Source organism: Accipiter gentilis, chromosome 30 (genome assembly GCF_929443795.1).
Source record: "Accipiter gentilis chromosome 30, bAccGen1.1, whole genome shotgun sequence".
Lineage (NCBI taxonomy): Eukaryota > Metazoa > Chordata > Aves > Accipitriformes > Accipitridae > Astur > Astur gentilis.
The window spans coordinates 20,964,070-20,982,979 of NC_064909.1; the positions used below are offsets into that span (position 1 = coordinate 20,964,070).

The window sequence follows — 18,910 nt, forward strand, 5'->3', positions numbered from 1 at the left end:
CGTTTCGGGGCCGGACCGGGGGGCGGGCAGCTCCTTCCCCCTTCCTCGGGGGCCGGGCCGGGCGCCAGCCGTGCGGGGCTCCGCCTCATCGCGGGCGGTGGAAGCGCAGGCGCGGCGGCCGCGGGCCCGGCTGCGGCAGAGCCGGAGCCGAAGGAGCCGAAGAAGCCGAAGCCGGAGGCGAAGAAGCCGAAGCCGGCGGGATGGCCGCTCCGCTGAGCGACGGGGAACGGAGAAAGCAGATCAGCGTACGGGGGATCGCGGGGCTGGGAGACGTGGCGGAGGTGCGCAAGAGCTTCAACCGCCATCTCCATTTCACCCTCGTCAAGGACCGCAACGTCGCCACCCCCCGCGACTACTACTTCGCGCTTGCCCACACCGTGCGCGACCACCTGGTGGGACGCTGGATTCGTACCCAGCAGCATTACTACGAGAAGGACCCCAAGGTGAGCGAGCCCCCCCCGGGGATGGCGACAGAGGGGGGTCCCTTCGTCCCACGGGCATCCCCACGGCCGCATCTCGTCCTGGCCGCGGGCATCGCCGCGGTCACGTACCTCGCGCGCGTCTCGCCGCGTCCCCGTGGGCATCGCCGCCGCCGTGTCCTTCGTTCGCCGTGGCCGTGACCCCCACGAGCTTCTTTGCAGCCCTGTCCCAATGAGCCTTGCTGCAGCCGCGTCCTCCCTCGGCCATCCCCACGACTGTGACCCCCCCGGTGCCTTGTCGCAGCCACGTCCCCTGTTATCCCACCGCGAGCGTGTCCTCACGCGGGCCTTGCTGCTGCCAGCTCCTCCGCACGCTTCGCCGCGGCCAGGTCCTGCACTCGCACCACGGCGGCGATGTCCCCTCTGGGCATCGTCACCTCCGCGTCTCGGCACATGCCTCGGCACAGCCAGGACGTCCTGGCTTCGCTCCTGCGGAGCCCGCGGGCGGCTCAGCTTTGAGGCTGGAGAGGAGTTTCTTGCCTCGTGCAAACCAGACGAGCTTTCCCAGGTCACCAAACCCTGGCGAGTTGGTGGTTCCTGGGGGACCCGGCCTGCTCCCTCCTCTCCTCCCCACTCGTCAAGTCAGGACGGCGATGCTGGAGATATTGGGGACTGCGGGACATTATTCAGCCTTAATCCTTTTGAATTAAGACCCAATCCAGCACTTAACTGGAGATCCCCGGAGGGCAGCTGTGTACTAGAAAAGGCACGTACCTTCCCAGTCTGTAGGCAGCTGCCTCCCCGAGTCAGCTCTTTTCTTGGGGTTATGAATATTGCCTTGACACAAGAAGCAAACTGCACTTTCACGCCGGTAAGGCTGCACATGCACTGGGAGTTAGGCCGGTGCGTGGAGCTCTCCCTTTTATCCTTACTCACACAAATGCGCTCTGAGCCGTACTGCTGCGCTAACGGAAGGGATTGTACAGATCCCATAAAAGCCAGGAGGAGCTTGGAGTGGGTTTGCTTACTGTCCCCTGCGCTTAGATTCTCACTAGAAACAATGTCCCTGCGGGAGGCTGAGCGGAGCAGAGTATTTATGCAACTGCGTGATGGTTTCAGTCTTTCCGATGTGCCCCAAGGAACAGATGGACCCTCTCAGACTCCCAGCAGAGGTGACAGAACGGGTAATCCTGCTGCTTAGTGGGGAAGATCTCAGCTACAAAGGAAAGAGATTCCAGGGGAAGCACGCTTTAAAGTCAGGCTGTTGCTCTGTTAAAAATTCCTGTCTATTTATAAAAATATCTATAGCAATAAATCTGAGCGAGGGCAAAAGTTTGCACAGCCTGCTTCTCGTCCTACAAACAGGCTTTCATTAGCATTCGTGGCACAGGCGCAGCTCCTCTGAAACTTGGAAGGTCACCACAGAGCAGCCCGTCTTGCACAGTTGTGCCGGGAACCCTGCCACCCGTGGGACAGTTTATTTGTTCAACGGGGTGAAACGTGCGTGTGAATCTCGGCGTGGGGAGAACAGGAGGACCCGTGTGATAGGAACACTGGAAAATCGCTAGCAGGAAAGGGGCCTGGCCCTGAGCCCGGCCGGCATGTATGGGACGGGGGGCTCGCTCCGGCTTTCAGCAGGCTCTGGATCAGCTTCAGCTCAGCATGGGAAAACTTTAAAAACCAAGTGTAAGCATCACCTCAGCCGAGTTTGACGGTGTATAAATATCCCATTCAGCATCCTAGATAATTCTTGCCCTGGGTTAAATAGGGAAACACTTAACAAGCAACGAGATTTTTCTATAGAAGGCTGTTGGCAGGGAGACGTGCGGCGGAGAGTTGGCTAGCATCCCGCGCGAGCTTCTGACAAACAAACTGCGGTGTGTGGTGTTTGGGAGCGGGCGCCAAGAGCCCGGTTGGGAAGACATCCCTACTCTGGAAAGCACTTGGGTCTGCTCCTAATTTTCAGTGACTTTGGTGAAAGCAAAGTGTTGTGCTGTGCGTAAGCGTCTTGCTTTGCCTCCCCAGCGCATTTACTACCTGTCCCTGGAGTTCTACATGGGCCGCACTCTGCAGAACACCATGGTGAACCTGGGCCTGCAGAACGCTTGCGATGAAGCCATTTACCAGGTGAAGTCTTGGGCATACGGGGAACTGGCCAAACTTGTCTATGCGGAGGGCTGGGTAGCTTTATTTCTCGGGGCTTCCTCCTGAGGATGTGTTATTTTGACTAAATGACACAAGGCTTGGCTCTCTGTTAGTGTTTTTCATCCTCTAGAGGAGACCGTGGGGGGATCCTGGGGTTCCTTGAGAGTCGGAGTACGGTTTTCTCAAACCACCCTTTTCCTGTAGTGGCTGGGAAAATCCAGAATAGTAGCCAGAAAGCAACACCCAGTATCCCAAAAGACTAGGGAGTCCCAAGCTGCAAATAACTTTCCATTACTAGGAGAGGTGATGGCTCATCATGGGAGATGTAGCCTAATAGGGGAGGCTGGGCCAGAAGGGGAAACTGGAGCACCGAAACGCCAAATTACAGTTCATACATGCAGGTACACAAGGCACCACAGCAACGCTGCCAGAGAAAAGTGAATCACCAGGAAGGAAGAAAGTGCGGAAATCGTTTTCTTGAATTAAAATGTCATTGGATGAGTTCAAACTGGAAAAAAACACAGCTGAGTACCACCAAGGCAATCACAAATGTGAGGCCACGGTTACGTAGGCTTGCAGCCATCTCTGCAGCAGGACAGGGACTTTTTTTGACAGAATGTGAGGTTTTGGGCTTTCTCACCCAAAAGCTTTATTTCCCCCCTTCCTCTTCCCTCCCGCCCCACCGGACTGATCCACGTTACACTTTCTAGCAGAAGTTGGGCTCTGTCACTCTCTCAAAATGAGGTGCTATGATTGCTGCTGAAACGTCCTGGTGAGCGCTTTCCTTGCCCAGAGATGGGAAGGCATTTCCAGGGAGGGACCTGACATGTTTCCTCTCCAAGGTATCGTGCCTCGGAGCGCAGGCTGGTTTTTTTTTCAGGGAGGATCTTCACATCCCTTTGCAAGGCATTTTCCACATACTGATTTGGCCTGACGTGCGAGCGGAGGCTTCCCTCGCTGTAGCCTCCGACACGTGGAGCTCGTCATGGCCGGTGGCCAGCTGGGACAGGAGGTCTCGTATCCAGCATGGCTCTGTCACTGAGAGAATTCACCTCGGTTTTTGCGACCCCGTCACACTGTGCGTGAGGCTTTCCCGGCTTGTGGTTGCAGACCGCTGAAGCCGTGGGAGAGCGGTTTGGGGAGCAGCCGTGGTGTCAGCCTGACTCCCCGCTGTCCCCTCGGCACTGAGGTGAGATGCTGCTGCCTTCCGAGACGCAGCATCTCTTGACTCCTGGAGCAGTCCTTGCTGCTGGCATGCTTAGCCTTCATCCGGCAGCAGCCCCTGGGCCAGAGAAAAAATAACCCGAGAGGTGCAGCAGAGGAGACAACCACTTCCAGCCATGGATTCCGGCCAAAGAGCTTGGCGGCAGGATGCGGGAAGGCACGGAGCGTAATGGTGAACGCTGCAGTAACCAGCTGCCAGTGTGGTTGTGCCCTTCCTCAAGGACTGGGGGGTGTGCGAGCAGAGCAGGGGGCACGTGTAAGCCGGGCAGGACTCAGTGGTCCCTTGTGTGCCGACTTGGCCATTCACCGTCCTGTCTCCAACGGCGAGTTTGGTGGAAGGGCCTCCTGGCGCGAGGGGCTGCCAGGAGATGAGTGTATGGTTCGAGATCTCGAAGGAAGCCTAGTTCATGGGAAAGCAACGTTTGATGATGGGCTAAATTGTTTTCCAATTAATTGGGCTGCCCGGGGAGCAGAGGCTGGTAAGATGTTTTGTGGGGAGGGGAGGGTGTGGGGATGCAGAGACCCCTGTGTATTAAATTTCCCATGGTGTGGGTTGTTTTTGGTGTTTGCCCTCCTCGGAGAGCAGCCCCAGGACGTGGGCTTCGGTTGGTGACGTGTTCTGCCGTGGCTCTTTCCCCAATAGCTGGGTTTGGACTTGGAGGAGCTGGAAGAAATCGAAGAAGATGCTGGGCTGGGAAACGGAGGCCTGGGCCGTTTGGCAGGTAAGACAGGGAGAGGGGAGCCCCCTCCTCGTGTAGGGTGCACGAGGACCGAGGGTGGCCTGGCTGGAGGCTGTCATGCCCTCGCTGCTGGCGCTGTGACAGAAAACACGGAGACCTCAACCCTTCAGCAGCGTGGTACCCTCCTGCCTGCTCTTGGCTGACCAGAAACGAGCCCCGTCCCCAGTGAGAGCATCCAGGAGATGTAGCTGTGTAGTCTGCAGCAGCAGGCAGGGCTGCGGCTGAAAGAGGCTGTCTGGAGCCTTTTTCCTCACCTCCCTGTGAAATCTCTCACTTTTCAGAGGCACCCAAGCAGCTCTCATGTAGGCAGATTGTTGGCTGCTATTTTAGTCTGCCTGTCCCACAGGACTGCTGGAGATGAGAGCTCCCCAGTGCGGAGCAAATGCCAGGGCTGATCTTTGCCAGAGCTGCCACGGACTGAGGGCTGGAAGGGTTTGCTCCGAAAGCAATAATAGCAAAGTAGCTGGTGGAGCAGTGAGTTGGGGTCAGAAACCTTGCTTTACTGGGCAGGCAAGCTTAGAGCAAGGTGTGGGCACCTCAGGCAAGTTTAGAAGAGCTCTCACTGTGACAAGGCTGGATTTAGGTTTTTGGTGACCTGTCCTTGTCACCAACAACCTTGCAGTGTTCATGGTGGCTCGGCAGGACGTCCGTGGGGTCCTGCCGCAGGGTGTCCCCTTCTGTCCCTGCTGCACGCGGATTTTTTCTTGAGTAATAAATGTTTCCAGCGGCATTGGTTGTGGCAGCCCTTCACCCCCGTGCACATCATGCCGTAGCAGAGGCAGCGAGTGAGGGGTGAGTTTCTTGCAGCATAACCATGTTCCGCTCTTCCAGCTTGCTTCTTGGACTCCATGGCCACGCTGGGGCTGGCAGCATACGGTTACGGCATCCGCTACGAGTTCGGTATCTTCAATCAGAAGATTGTTGACGGCTGGCAGGTACGTTGGCGAACTCAAGTCGCGCTTTCTCCTTCCGTTTCATGCCTGCGGACAAAGCCTGGCCACACAAACGGCACTGCGATGCCTTGAGCTGTTCATAAACTGGACGTTTGAGCCCATCACCTGGTGCCAAAATGGGCTGTCGCTTCCCACCGCTTGTGCTGACCCTGGGATCTCTGACGGCCTGAGCAAAGAGGAGCGATGAGGGCGGTGGGGTGCGTGTGCCACAGGCGCTTACCCGGGGACATGTGCAAGCTCATCCACGCCAGTCACCAACCCAGCAAGCTGGTGTTGGAGCTGAGCCCACAGGGCATGGCTGGGACCGGAGTTTTCCCTGGCTGGGGCTCCGTGGCACAGCTGCAACAACTCGAGAGTCCCATCCAGCCCAGCAGTGAGTGGGCAAGGAGTCAGGCTAAGGATGGAGATGCAGCTAAACACCTCATGAAGGTGTCTGGTGGAGGATGAGTTTGACCATGATGGAAGAGGAGCAAGTGCCTGGGGTGCTGCTGCTCCTGTGGGTTCCCTGGGAGACTGGCAGCGGGGGCTTAAACAGGGACTCTCCTCTAGCATTAGTGATGATAATATTTTGCAAGTGAAAATAGGCTAAAAAAACTGCCCCAGCTGGCAGTTTTCCCTAGTGTATGTCTGGAAATGGTTTCCATTAGGAGATTTGCCTTGCTTCTAAACATAAAGGACCTTTTTTTCCCCGTAAAATAGCTCTCCGTAAGTCAGGGAGGGTGAGAGGTTTGAGGGTTGGGGTTTTTCCTCCTTCCCCACAAAGAAGCTGCAATGCTAGGGCCTATAAATGGTGAAAACAGGGACAAAAGCATCCACTGTAACTGGCTTAATGTTACTTAAAAAAGAACAGGGGTGGTGGCGATGCTGGGTTGTGGCTCAGACCTGCCCCCCGCCTGGCAGAGAAATGCCGGCAGGCACAGAGCATCTCTCCAAGAGCCTCAGGCCCTCTGGTTTCTGGTCCACATCAGCCTTGGTGGCTCTGCTGAATTCACTTCACTCCCCTTTGTGCTGTTATGAGCAGGGAAGAGAAATCCTCTCTGGCAGAGGGCAGAGCAGTTAGCAAGACCTGGGTCACAGCGGGTGGTTTGTGGCCAGGAACAGCACCGATGGGCTCCTAGGGAACCCCATCCCACATATTCCCACTGTCACGGTCAATCTGGATGTAAAAGCCTCGAGACAGTCTGAGTGCAGCAATCTGTGCTGTTTGGGTGGTTTAAACCTGTGCAGCTCTGCAAAGCCCATAGAGCCTGAATTATTTATACCAGCTGGGATGTAGTCATCCATGTTTCAAAAAGCACAGCTGTCCTCTAGAGGCCTCTGCATATCCATTTTTAAAGCCAGCTTACTAAAGCTTTGCTTTTAAACTGGCCTCCCTTCGGAGAGCCTAGTTTAGCCTTCACTTGGAGACACAAGCCATCACATGAACCTCGTTTGCTTCTTGCAGGTGGAGGAGGCCGATGACTGGCTACGCTACGGCAATCCCTGGGAGAAAGCTCGCCCAGAATACATGCTCCCTGTGCACTTCTACGGCCGCGTGGATCACACCCCTGAGGGTGTGAAGTGGATCGACACTCAGGTACCAACGTCTTCCTCGGTGCTGGGCTGGGGGCGTAGGGGCCAGGGTAGCGTGGAGGGGGAAGAATCTGTCCCCGCGCTGCGTGAGATGGTCAGACCTCGCTTCTCTCCCAGTCTGGCAAAACTCTCTGCTACCCTTGCAATTACAAAGGTGACTTTGTTGGCTACGGCTGCAGCAGGATTTGAGGAAAAAGAAGGATGATATTCAGTCATAGCTGTAACTTCAGGTCAGTTGGAGCCTCCTCCTCCTCTACTTGGTCTCCAGGGCGAAGCCCCACAGTCTTGCATGGATTTATGTCGGAGGAGGGCTGTATCCCTGGCAGCTGTGCTAGCCTCCTTCCACACTGCTCCTGGCTACCACTCGCTCAACCCAGTGGTTTTGCAGGTGGTTCTGGCACTGCTGCTGTGGGTGGAGATTCATCTTGTGGGGTGGCCGTGGAGCAATTCTGTGGGTGTTTAACTCCTGTGATCAGAGCAAGTTCCTCTTTCCCAGGCTCGCCTGATGGGTAGAGTGCTGTCAGGGAAGGCTGGAGGCATGGTTTCAAGTCTCCGGTCTGCCCGGAGGCCTTGTTTTGCGGCATCGTGGAGAGCAAACGCTTCTTCAGGCTCCCACAGTTGGGGAGGTAAAGCTGTGCTTCGGGAGCATGTGTCTGCTCGGAGCACAGGCTGCTGCGTCGTAAATGCATTCCAGTCTTACCGCTGAGGAAGGCAAGCTTTAAAGAGGGACAGATTTATTAAGAGGATTGAAGATGTTTCAGCCTCTCCTGTCTAAGCAGTGCCCGGGATGGAGGAAGGAAGGACTATGAATTTCTCTGGGATTCAGGGACATGACCTAGCCTTGTTCCCATAATGTTCGAGGGTCTCTCACCCCGACGAGCCAGCTCTACCCATCCGAGGAGTGCACAGTCATAAAGCCAAGCCTTTCTCTTCAGTGCCAAGAGCTGAAGCTCCATTGCAGAACTGCCTGGGTCTGCTCAGAGAAACAAACCAGGTCCTTTTCCAGCGTCCCTGGTTGTCAAAGGCTGTACAGTGACATAGGCTGTTCCCAGGACACAGACAGTGCAGGGGTTCAACACCACAGCCTCGTGAACAGCATGGAAGCACCATGCCAGAGCTCTCTTGGGAAGCAGGTATCCGCTTGGGGACCGAGCGCCGTTGCCTTTCGATGTGCTCCTCTTCTGACCCCGGCGGTAGTCTGGGGTTTCAGGGATCCCAAGCAGTGCAGTGGAAACACTGCTTCCTACAAGGAGGTGAATTTTCAGATAGTGCCAATTAGGGAACAAGTTGGAAAGTTTCGGGAAAAAAAAAAAAAAAAAAGCCAAAGACACAGTCTCCAAATATAGCATCACTCTTTTCATGTGATGTGTGCCCCAGTCGCGTGGCTCAGGCAGGGCAGGCTTTCTGCCTGCTTCCATGTTCGGAGCTGGTAATAGCAGCTTTGAGAGCCTGAGCTCTTGCTGATTCTCCCCAGAGGGGAGGTGTTGCTGACGCCAGCACCGAGAGGCTGTTCAGGGCCAACAAGCCGATCTGCCTGGGTTTTCCCTGCCCTGTGAGCACAGCTCCTTCAGTTCTCTGCTGCCTCTCACATCTTTGTTTGGGGACAGCCTCTGGCTGCTGGGCTGTCGTGCCAGTACACACCGACTTGTTCAGGAAGGTGCTGGCTTTTTTTTGCCAATGTCAGGCAGCCCAGGCTCCGTGCTGCAGGATCAGGGCATTGCTCTGCAAGCGCCGTTTGGCTCTGCTGGCATCAGCCCTCAGCGTCGTCGTTCCAGGCTGAGGTCAGGGTGCCTTGCCTTGCTGCTGAGCAGGTCTGGAGGCACACAGGTGTTGGCACAACAGTGAGCTGGAGCACAGAAGCTTGGAAGCATACCCGTGCCTTGCCTGGCTAGTGTAATCTGAACTGGGAGCTCCGGTGTTACTCCCTGTAGCCACATGTGAAGCATCCTGATGCTTAAGCATCATCCGTAGACTGCACTAATAGTTTCACCCTCATGTTCAGTTTGGATGCTGGAGATCGCAGTGGACTCACCCAGGCAGGTTCAACAAACCTTGACCGTTGGGTGAATTGCTGTGGGAATGGTGCTGCGGTGGTAGGGTTTGGTCCTGGCAGGCTGCGGAAGGCTAACAGGCAGGATTCAGGCTGCGGAGTTTATCCCAGATGGAAACACAAAGGTTGTCCCAGCTGCCCTGGCCCCAGCCCAGCACAGACAGAATCGCAGTGGCCAGCTGAGGATTCTTGCCGTGCTCTAGTGAATAACTAATAGGCATGCCAGTTGGTATAGGAAGGTCAGCAAGTTGCTTGCAATTCTCTTTTACGTTTCATTGATGGGTTTGTAACTCCCAGTTTGTCAGTAAAGCTCCAAACAGCTCTGCTTCTCCTATTAATGCTTTGCCAGTGGGTGCTGGCAGTGCCCATGATAGCAGGGAATTCTGTGAAGCTCAGCAGGTGTGTTTTACTAAGGTGAGATTCTTGCCACAGCCAGGAGTTGTGTGTGTCCTCTGGATTCTTCCTACAGAGGTTTCAGCTGCTTTCCCACCTTCTCTGAGGCCATCGTGCTGCTAATCAGAGGGGAATACTATCCTTTTGCAGGTTGTCCTTGCTATGCCTTACGACACGCCAGTGCCAGGATACAAGAACAACACTGTAAACACCATGAGGCTGTGGTCTGCAAAAGCGCCCAATGACTTCAACCTCCAAGAGTGTAAGTGCTATCCCTCCGCTGCCTCTCTTCTGGCCAGGCTGGGACTTGGTTGTTCTGTGTGCATACGACCTGGCACAGCACTCCCCACCTGGTCTGCTTTATCCGTATCTCCCGGCTACCTCCAAACACAGTGCTGTGTGCGCATCCGTGGATCACACTCCCTCCAACCGCTTCCAGAGCCCTCATGCACCAGGACACCCATCCGTCCTCCTTCCATACCCATCACGCTTCTCATGCTCTCAAAACCTGCCCTATACCTTCCCCAAGTGATAGACCGCGTGCCACTGCGTTCCCCACATCACCAAATGAGCTGCAAACCCACACTTGCCATGGAGGGTCGTTTCTGTGCAGCATCATCCCTTAGGGCTGAAGGAGAAGAGCAGCACAGCCCACCTTACTGTTGGTTTCCTTTGGGTCTACGTGTGACCTCTCTGCTGTGTTTTTTCCAGGCTTTAATTGTAGTGCTGAAGAAGAGCAGATACACGGCAACTAACATACCGAATGTCAGTGAGGGGCTGTTACAGAAGTGGAAGGTTTTAGACTAGACTGCTTTGATTTATTCTTCCATTCTGGCAAGCGCAGAGATGTGTGTGTCAAAGCAGCCCTGCCAGGAGAACTTGTGTGGGATAAGGGGTGATGGCTCTCGAGTCCTCATAATTGTGCATTGGCAGCTGCGAGCTGGGTTTCAGAAGAGCCTTTTGTACCCTTTTAGCAGTTAAGCGTGATTGCGGTCTTTGTGCTTCTTTGCCCTGTCCCATTTCTCCTTCATCCTTACGCAAGATGGCTGGTCACTCGCTTCCTTTTTTTGCCTTCTCTGGCTGCTGTCTGTCTTCAGTTTCTCTCTGTCCTTCCGAGAAACTGCATGGAGATGTGCCTTTCTCTTATCCCATCTCCTCCTGTCTCTCTGGTGCCTTTCACACATGTACATTCCCATTCGTATTTCATTAATACCAGCCTGAACGTTCCTGTTACAAACTGCTCTAAGAGAAAAGAGGGAAAAGTGCAGTGTCAGGGACCTACCTGAGCCTCTACAGCTGCTGCAGTGCTGTGTGTATTTCTCTCTTGCTGCAGTCAACGTGGGTGACTACATTGAGGCGGTGTTGGACAGAAACCTGGCAGAAAACATATCCAGAGTCCTGTACCCAAACGACAACGTGAGTGATTCTCTTGCCTCTCTCGCCTGCTGCTCTGGATCATCCTCCCTGTAGTTGTATTGCCTTGTTTGCAAGCACTGGAAGGTCATGGCCACCTGATATTTATTGTTCTGGTTTAAGGATTTTGAATACAATAGGTTGGCCCCGTAATTCTCAGTGAACAGACACAGCTCTGCTGGCTCCAGAGGGTCTCTGCTGACTGATGGCAGCTGAGAGAGTCTGGCCCATATTGTGTAGCTGCTCTGTCCCCTGCTGCAAGGAGGGGAAGACATATTACTCCTTCAAATTCAAGGCAATTTACGTGGCTTACCCTTTGCAAAAGTAAGTTGTCATTTCAGAGGCGGCCATGAGGGGGGGACTCGTTCCCATCCCCAGTTCGAGGGATTTCTCGCTGCAGGGACTGTCCCAGGCCATGCACCCACTGGGCACTGGATCCAGAAGGGAAGAGCCCTCGCTATCTAGTCATGGGTTAGGATCTGAGCTGGAAAAACTCATCTCCTGCACTTTACCTGCACCCTCTCATTCCTGCTGGCTTTTAAAAATAGCGTGAAGTGTAGCGTGCACGGGAGGCAGCTGGTATGTCCAGAGACACGGGCTCCTGGCTATTGCAGGGAGTCCAAAATCCAAGGGTCTTGCAGTGAGGGAGGGAGCTGCGCTTGCTCTGTAGGACTAGCATGGATGTGGCAGGTTCTGGTGCTCTCTGGAGGCAGCTGTTTGGGATGCCGAGCCCCTTGTCAGTCCCTACAGCTGCTCCCCCATCAGAGGCAATATGAGAAACATCCACATTTGCCCTGATGAGGTGCTGAACCTGTGAGGCCTGTTGGGAAGCCCATCAGAGTGGGTAGGAGCATCTCCAGGGGTTCGGCTGCCAAATGGGAATGGCAACTGCAGCACTGATGGCTGTGGTCCCCCCACTTGCAGTTCTTTGAAGGCAAGGAGCTGCGGCTGAAACAGGAGTACTTCGTGGTGGCTGCTACCCTCCAAGACATCATCCGCCGGTTTAAGTCCTCCAAATTTGGCTGTCGAGACCCTGTGAGAACTTGCTTTGAAACCTTCCCAGACAAGGTGAGTTGTTGGGCAGAGAGGGTCCGGGGGCGTTTTAGCTAGACCTGCCTATCATGAGGGAAAGCAGGATGCTCAGGACCAAGTGGGGGCATGTATACAAAGACCCTGGCAGTTTGGGTTGGAAAACAGGTGATCTCTGGGCTATTTTCCCAGGGAAAATTTTGCGATTTGGAGCAAAACTTGCGAAGGTTGAATAGCTCCGTTCCTGGGAGCTCACTCTCTTTCTGGGGTGTGTGCCACGAGAAGAGGCTTGCGCATGACCCTCGCCCCAACCCCACGCATGCAGGACGCTGTCACAGTCCTATCCCTGCCAGATCTGAGCCCGGCAAGTCTCTGTTGCAGGTGGCTATTCAGCTAAACGACACCCACCCTGCCCTGTCCATCCCAGAGCTTATGCGGATCCTGGTGGATGTGGAGAAAGTGGATTGGGACAAGGTAAGCAGAGCTAGGAGGTCCGTGCCAAACGTTGCAGCAGAAAGAGCTGCTGTCCTGTCCTCGCACGGGGTCTCCTTTCCCCTCCTGGCCTGGGCACGCACGCGTTAACCTGCTCTCCGTAACGCAGGCCTGGGAGATCACGAAACGGACCTGCGCCTACACCAACCATACCGTGCTGCCTGAAGCCCTGGAGCGCTGGCCGGTCTCCATGTTTGAAAAGCTGCTGCCGCGTCACCTAGAGATCATTTACGCCCTCAACCAGATGCATCTGGACGTAAGGGACTGGGCCGGTCACAGGCTGTGGGAACTCTGGGGGTCTTGATCTGGCTGCTTTTAGGATGGGAATGTTCCTAGGTCCTATGGCTGGGTCACTAATGTCCCTTTTTCTGTCTGCAGCGGGTGGCAGCTCTCTACCCAGGGGACATTGACCGTCTCCGGAGGATGTCGGTGATCGAGGAAGGAGACTGCAAACGTATTAACATGGCGCATCTCTGTGTGATTGGCTCCCACGCGGTCAACGGCGTGGCCCGCATCCACTCTGACATTGTGAAGAACTCGGTGTGAGTTGGGGGACACCCAAGGCACGCTCCTTCTCCACTCACTGGGCTTTGCCTGCAAGCAGGGGGGGGCTAACTGGAGCGATCAGGTGTTGAGGTCTGCTTTGGTTGCCCTCCTGGGCATGGCAGGTTGGGGAGTCTTATTTGCTTGTGTGCAAGGTCTAACTCATGTCCCTTTGGAGCTGGTGAAACCCTCGGCATTACGGCCGAGGAAGGGGGTGAGAAGCGGCATAGAGAGTTCACGCTTGCTCCAGGGAGATCCGCAGTGACTGCCCCGAGTCAGGAGGACGTGCGGTGGGGGCCCAGCTGAAGCTCTGGGTGGTAGTGGGTGGTTCAGATCTCTCTGGTGTTCCAGGTTCAAGGATTTCTATGAGCTGGAGCCGGAGAAGTTTCAGAACAAGACAAACGGGATCACGCCGAGGCGCTGGCTCCTGCTGTGCAACCCAGGGCTGGCCGATGTTATTGCTGAGGTGAGTTGCAAGCTGTCCCGAAGTGAGGGGCTGAGCGTGATCCGTTTGCTTCTGATCACCTCTTCGTGTGGTCTGATCAGAGCTGGGGCTCACGCCTGGCGGGTGGGAGTGAGGACAGCCTGGAAGCACGCCCGTTGCACGTGTAGGTGTGAGACTGGCTGGGCTTTAAAGTCAGTGATGAAGAGTTGGCCAAAAACGTTGCAGAAATTTGGATCTGGTTCCCTGCCCTCGCAGTGGCGATACACAACCTGGCAGGCAATACCGTGGTGTGTGAAATGGGGTGTCTGCAAAAGCATTCAGCTTCACGGGCACAAAGGAACTCCAGCCCCAGTTCTGTCTCCTTTGTTTACCAGGCCCTTTAGCACAGGTTTTTTTGCTTCACACTGTGACATGCTATAGCTGAATAACGTCCTGCAATTAAATGTATCTTTGTGTCCTGCCCAGCAGTTCCTCCAGGTGCCAGGAGGCCCTGGTACATGTGCTCTAAAGCTCCTTGAGGGGTGGGGACTTGTTTGGGTTTTTGCAAGTGCCATGTTTCCCTTGTACCTTTGGGCTCCCTGACGATACGGAGAAGTAAGCTCGCTATAAGAAACTGTGCCCCTTTTCCCAGCCAGAGTGCCTCTTCCAATTCCCAACGGGACTGTGGCATCTCTGTTGGGAAAGTGCAGTTGTGGACTGGGTGAGGTCTCTCACGGGTGGGACATCCCTCTCTTGGCTTGTTCTTTTAGAAAATCGGGGAAGATTTTATCACAGATCTGAGCCAGCTGAAGAAGCTACTGGATTTCATCAATAATGAGACTTTTATCAGGGATGTGGCGAAAGTCAAACAGGTAATGTGCACTGGAGTTGGGGTGGGGGGAAGGCACCATGCTCCCAGGAACATCCCGGCAGCAAACGCTCATTTCTGACACAAGGCCTGGGAACCCATGCCCGTTCCTCATCAGATTTTTCTTGCCAGGAAAACAAGCTGAAGTTTGCAGCCTACTTGGAGGAGCAGTACAAGGTCAAGATCAACCCTTCGTCCATGTTCGATGTTCAGGTCAAGCGAATCCATGAGTACAAGCGGCAACTGCTGAACTGCCTGCATGCTATCACTCTATACAACCGTAAGTCCTGCCTGGGCTGGTAGACAAGGGGTGTCCCCCCAGATGCTCGCTGCCAGGGTTCCCATGGAAAAGTATGCCAGTTGGTGGCCAAGGACTCCTGAGCCTAGCTCTGCCCTCTTGTCATGAAGGGCTTCTCTCCAGGAGGGAAGACAGAGCGGCTGAAGGGTCGTACAGAGCTCTGAGGAAAAGCTCACAGCCCACGTCTCCAGCCCACCTGGGTCCCAGGGCCCAGGTAACCCCCACACCTGTACTGCAGGTGTTAGGACTGACCTGGTGCAAGTTGAACCCCCGCTCCCTGCCGTATGCTTCGGGCCCCTGCCCGTTCCCAAAGGGAGCCAAATCATTGGAGCTCTGCATCGTGCTGGCTTGAGTCATCGTCCGAGGACTCTGGAGCCCATTTTTGCCCAGCACAGCTCTGGTGGATGTCTCATTGAGCTTCGGGGTCCTGCAAGTTTGTTGGGTCCACGTAACATGGGCGGAGATCCCATCCCACCTCTGATGAACGTAATTAACTCTGTCCAGTTTATCTTCACTTTGGTTGTGTTATGCCCTGCTCTTTCAGGCATCAGACGCGATCCATCCAAATCCTTTGTGCCCAGGACTATTATGATCGGAGGAAAGGTAACGTGCATCCCAGACTCGGTGCATGCATGGCTCAGTGGGGATGTGGGGAAGGCGCCGTCCCCTTTCTGTGGCTTTGCCGGGCCCGCTGTAGGTTAGCCAGCATGTATCTGCTGGTGGGCTCTTCAGGAAACACCTTTATGGACTAATCAGACTGAACGAGGCCCCATCACTCTTTGCTTGTGGCTCAGGACTTCACCTCCCACTTAGGGTGTTTTTGCTGATCCATGTGAACAGCAGAGGTGAGGCCCAGATTCTCCCTGCGGTGAGGACCCGCACTGGCACCTCTCATGCTCTCCCTTCCTTAAAAGCCTTCACTATTTCTGGGCTGCTCTTTTTCAGGCAGCCCCTGGCTACCACATGGCCAAGATGATCATCAAACTCATCACGTCCATCGGTGAGGTCATCAACAACGATCCCTATGTGGGGGACAGGCTCAAGGTCATCTTCCTGGAGAACTACCGGGTATCCTTGGCCGAGAAGGGTACGTCTGGTCTTGTGTAAGCATGTGTCAGGAGCTGGGCACGTCCCAGCTGAGCCCAGAAACTGGCTGGCCTGAGAAGCTGTCATGGCAGGTCACCTGGCTCTTCTTTAGGAAGGACCCGAGGGCTCCACACAGGGTGGGAAGCCAGCTTCACGCAGGAGTGATAGCAACTGCATGGGGTCATGGCAGGGCTGAGCCTGGCTCTGGCCCCAGAGCCATGCTGTTTGGGCTGAGGTAGAGGTCAGTAGGGCCACTAGCAGATGCCCCGGGGTTGTTTTGGTGTCCTGGGCCCAGGTCATGGGGACCTGCAGCATGCCAAGGATTAAATCCTACCTCTCTTGCACCCGACAGTGATCCCAGCAGCAGATCTCTCCCAGCAGATCTCCACAGCTGGCACGGAGGCCTCGGGTACCGGCAACATGAAGTTCATGGTGAACGGGGCCCTCACCATTGGTACCATGGATGGGGCCAACGTGGAGATGGCGGAGGAGGCAGGCGAAGAAAACCTCTTCATCTTTGGCATGCGGGTGGAGGACGTGGAGGCCCTGGATCGCCAAGGGTTGGTGCTGGGGAGAGCCCCATAGGTGCCAGGGCTTGTCAGATGGGGATACAGGTCCCAGCTCTAACAGGGAGAGAGATGTAATCTCTGGGAGGGACACTCTCCTCCCTGGGCAGTTCTGGAGCAGGAAAAAGCAGGGGGCTGGAGACAGCCTTCGCCCTTGGCTGGTCAGTGCATGGTCCATCAAGGACACAGCTCACCCTGAGCACAACAGCCAAGAAAGGACGGGAGCCTGGGCACAAAGCGATTCAGGCACCGCAACTGGTCTCGGAGCCGCTAGCAGGGTTCTCTGATGGACACAGCCCCAGGAAAAAAGCCCCTCAGGAGCCATAAAACATCCTTGCCCAGCATCCAGCATCCTTGCCTGCCCTCCCTGCCCCAGACGTGTCAGGTCCTGCCCTCTGGGTGCTGGGCCCCGGGGCAGAGCATCAGCCCCTACAGCCCATCTCTGCTGGGTGCAGGTATAACGCACGGGAGTACTACGAGCGTCTGCCAGAGCTGCGACAGGCTGTCGACCAGATCAGCAGCGGGTTTTTCTCCCCTCGAGACCCCGGTTGCTTCAGGGACGTTGTGAATATGCTCATGCACCACGACAGGTAAGTCCTGGCAAGCATCGCCTTTGGTGGGCTGCTCTCAGCCCGCCTGCAACCCTTTCCCAGCCGGCCCTGTCCTGCCAGGCTGGGACCCTACAGCAAGCAAACCCTAACCTTACTCGGCTTTGGGTTTCAGGTTTAAGGTGTTTGCCGACTACGAGGCTTACATTAAATGCCAAGGTCAAGTGGACCAGCTGTTCATGGTAAGAGCTGCCTGCTACCGAGGGGGAGGGATGAGGTCTTCGGCCACGGTGGTGCAGTGGGAAGACATGGGAGAAGCCGAGTGTGCTCCCGTGGAGTCCTTACAGACACCGCATGGCTTGGGCATGGGGTCAGGGCAACGCAGGTTTTGCTGCTTCGGCAGCCCCGCGACGCAGCATTTAAACCAGCCAAGCGTGCTCTGCAAGGCTGCAAGCTGGGACAGAGCCAGGTGAGGGACTGACTGCTGATATTGCCTCTCCTCTTCCCAGGACCCCCGGGAGTGGACTAAGAAAGTCATCAGGAACATTGCATGCTCGGGCAAGTTCTCCAGTGATAGGACCATCACGGAGTACGCCCGGGAGATCTGGGGTGTGGAGCCATCTGCCACAAAAATCCCCCCACCCAACCTCCCCCGGGATTGATGGAAGCACAGAGGGAAGGAAGGAGGGATGCGCTCCCAGCCCAGGAGGCCTCACCTGAATTTCACTGCCAGTCAGATGGGCTCAGCTCTGCAGAAACAAGGCTTTTCCCTCAGCGGGGTAGAAGGATGCTCTGAGGAAGAGCCCTGACTGAGGAAGAGGAGCTGGGGGAGAGGAGAAAGGACCCTGTTTGTACCCATGTATCCAGCCTGCATGTGCTGCATAGTGCTTTTAGTGAGATGACCACAGAGAAGTCTTCCACAGCTGTGCTCCATGCTTAACAAGGGCTTTCCAACTAAATCCTCCCCTCTCCCCCTGCATGCAGCCTGGCCTGGCCTCCTTGACCTTGCCCCACAAGCAGGTTTAGCCAAAACAGAGCGTGTCTTACATCCTCCTCCAGTGGGTCTGCCAGCCCCAAAGCTAGGGGAGCGAGAGGCCGCTGCCAGCCCCTCTAGTTACCCCCTTCCCAAATAACACCCAGAGAAGATGGGACTGGCTGTTAAAGCAGCTGGCACCCTGCCGGCACCAATGTCAAATGCCGTGTGCCCCAAGGAGAAGGAGAGGGGGCCTGGGATCAGCGACTTCCTCACCACAGAGCTTGCCGTAGCTTCCTCCCACACCTCTTTACTTAACTAAAAGCCCAGTAACCAAGTCACTCCAGGGATTTTTAGCCTCCGTGTCTGCATAGAGAGGGTTGTACCCACCACTGCCAACTGGGTGGCTGACCCTGCTGGGCCCACAGGCGGTCTCCTGGCTCTCCAGGCACAGCTGTATGCTGGGTGCTACCCAGGCCTTGAACACGTATGGCACTTCTTGCGTCTCTTCGCAGCTGGGTCACGGCTGCTCCATGTGTCTCTCCTGGCACTGGGGTCAGAATTTAACACCTGTAGTGCTGTGTAGTGCACCAGTACTCCCTTGTGTGACACCAACTCATTAAAACAACCAGAACACCTGCTGGGTTGACTTGGGGCTGACTCGTGACTACTCCATGCCTGTGGGTTCAGGTTGCAACAAGTTCAGGCCATGATGCTTGAAGCCATCCTGGTGTTCCCCAGCTGTGGCTTCATGGGAGGGTCCCCTGCAGCTGGCATGATGCTGGGGTGCTGGTACCACCATAGGGGAGACATGCCCACAGCAGAAAGGTCAGTTTTGCCAGCACAGAGGGTGTACAGGAGGGAGCTGGTCCCAGAGGCTGCACTGGGCTAGCTAGGGCCAAATCCATTTACCTGCACCTCTGGGGCGTTGACTGTATGCACTCAGGTGGGGGTTACAGTGTTGGGTTTTGCCCAGCAAATGGCACACAAGGGCTCCTGTGCTAGAAATCCCATGGGCAGTTCCAACTTCCCCCATCCCCAGTGGGAAAGCAGAGACTTGGCTGCAGCCGGAGTACAGGCACAGACCCACTGGGCTCCAGGTGAGCTGCTCACCCAGAGCTGGCAGCAGCCACAAAAACTTGCCCAGTCCCAGCTGCAAGCTCATCTCCCATGC

The 18,910-nt window shown here is 55.6% G+C and overlaps 1 protein-coding gene across 1 annotated transcript; it reads left to right on the forward strand.

Annotated features, from left to right (window-relative positions):
* The first annotated feature begins 73 nt into the window (after positions 1-73).
* On the forward strand, positions 74-18,891 carry PYGB (glycogen phosphorylase B). The gene is made up of 20 exons (XM_049833568.1): positions 74-443; positions 2,445-2,546; positions 4,432-4,510; positions 5,360-5,463; positions 6,926-7,057; positions 9,647-9,758; positions 10,830-10,912; positions 11,834-11,977; positions 12,320-12,412; positions 12,540-12,686; positions 12,809-12,972; positions 13,325-13,439; positions 14,168-14,269; positions 14,398-14,545; positions 15,108-15,166; positions 15,509-15,650; positions 16,002-16,209; positions 16,671-16,805; positions 16,939-17,005; positions 17,273-18,891. Exons 1-20 carry the CDS (start codon positions 201-203, stop codon positions 17,423-17,425), a joined length of 2,532 nt encoding a protein of 843 aa, XP_049689525.1. The 5' UTR covers positions 74-200; the 3' UTR covers positions 17,426-18,891.
* The last annotated feature ends 19 nt before the right edge of the window (positions 18,892-18,910 follow it).

Coding starts and splice junctions, on each gene's coding strand:
- PYGB (XM_049833568.1), top strand. CDS start 201: ATGGCCGCTCCGCTGAGCGACGGGGAACGGAGAAAGCAGATCAGCGTA. Junction 12,973..13,324: donor GACATTGTGAAGAACTCGGT/GTGAGTTGGGGG, acceptor CTGGTGTTCCAG/GTTCAAGGATTTCTATGAGC. Junction 15,651..16,001: donor GGTATCCTTGGCCGAGAAGG/GTACGTCTGGTC, acceptor TGCACCCGACAG/TGATCCCAGCAGCAGATCTC.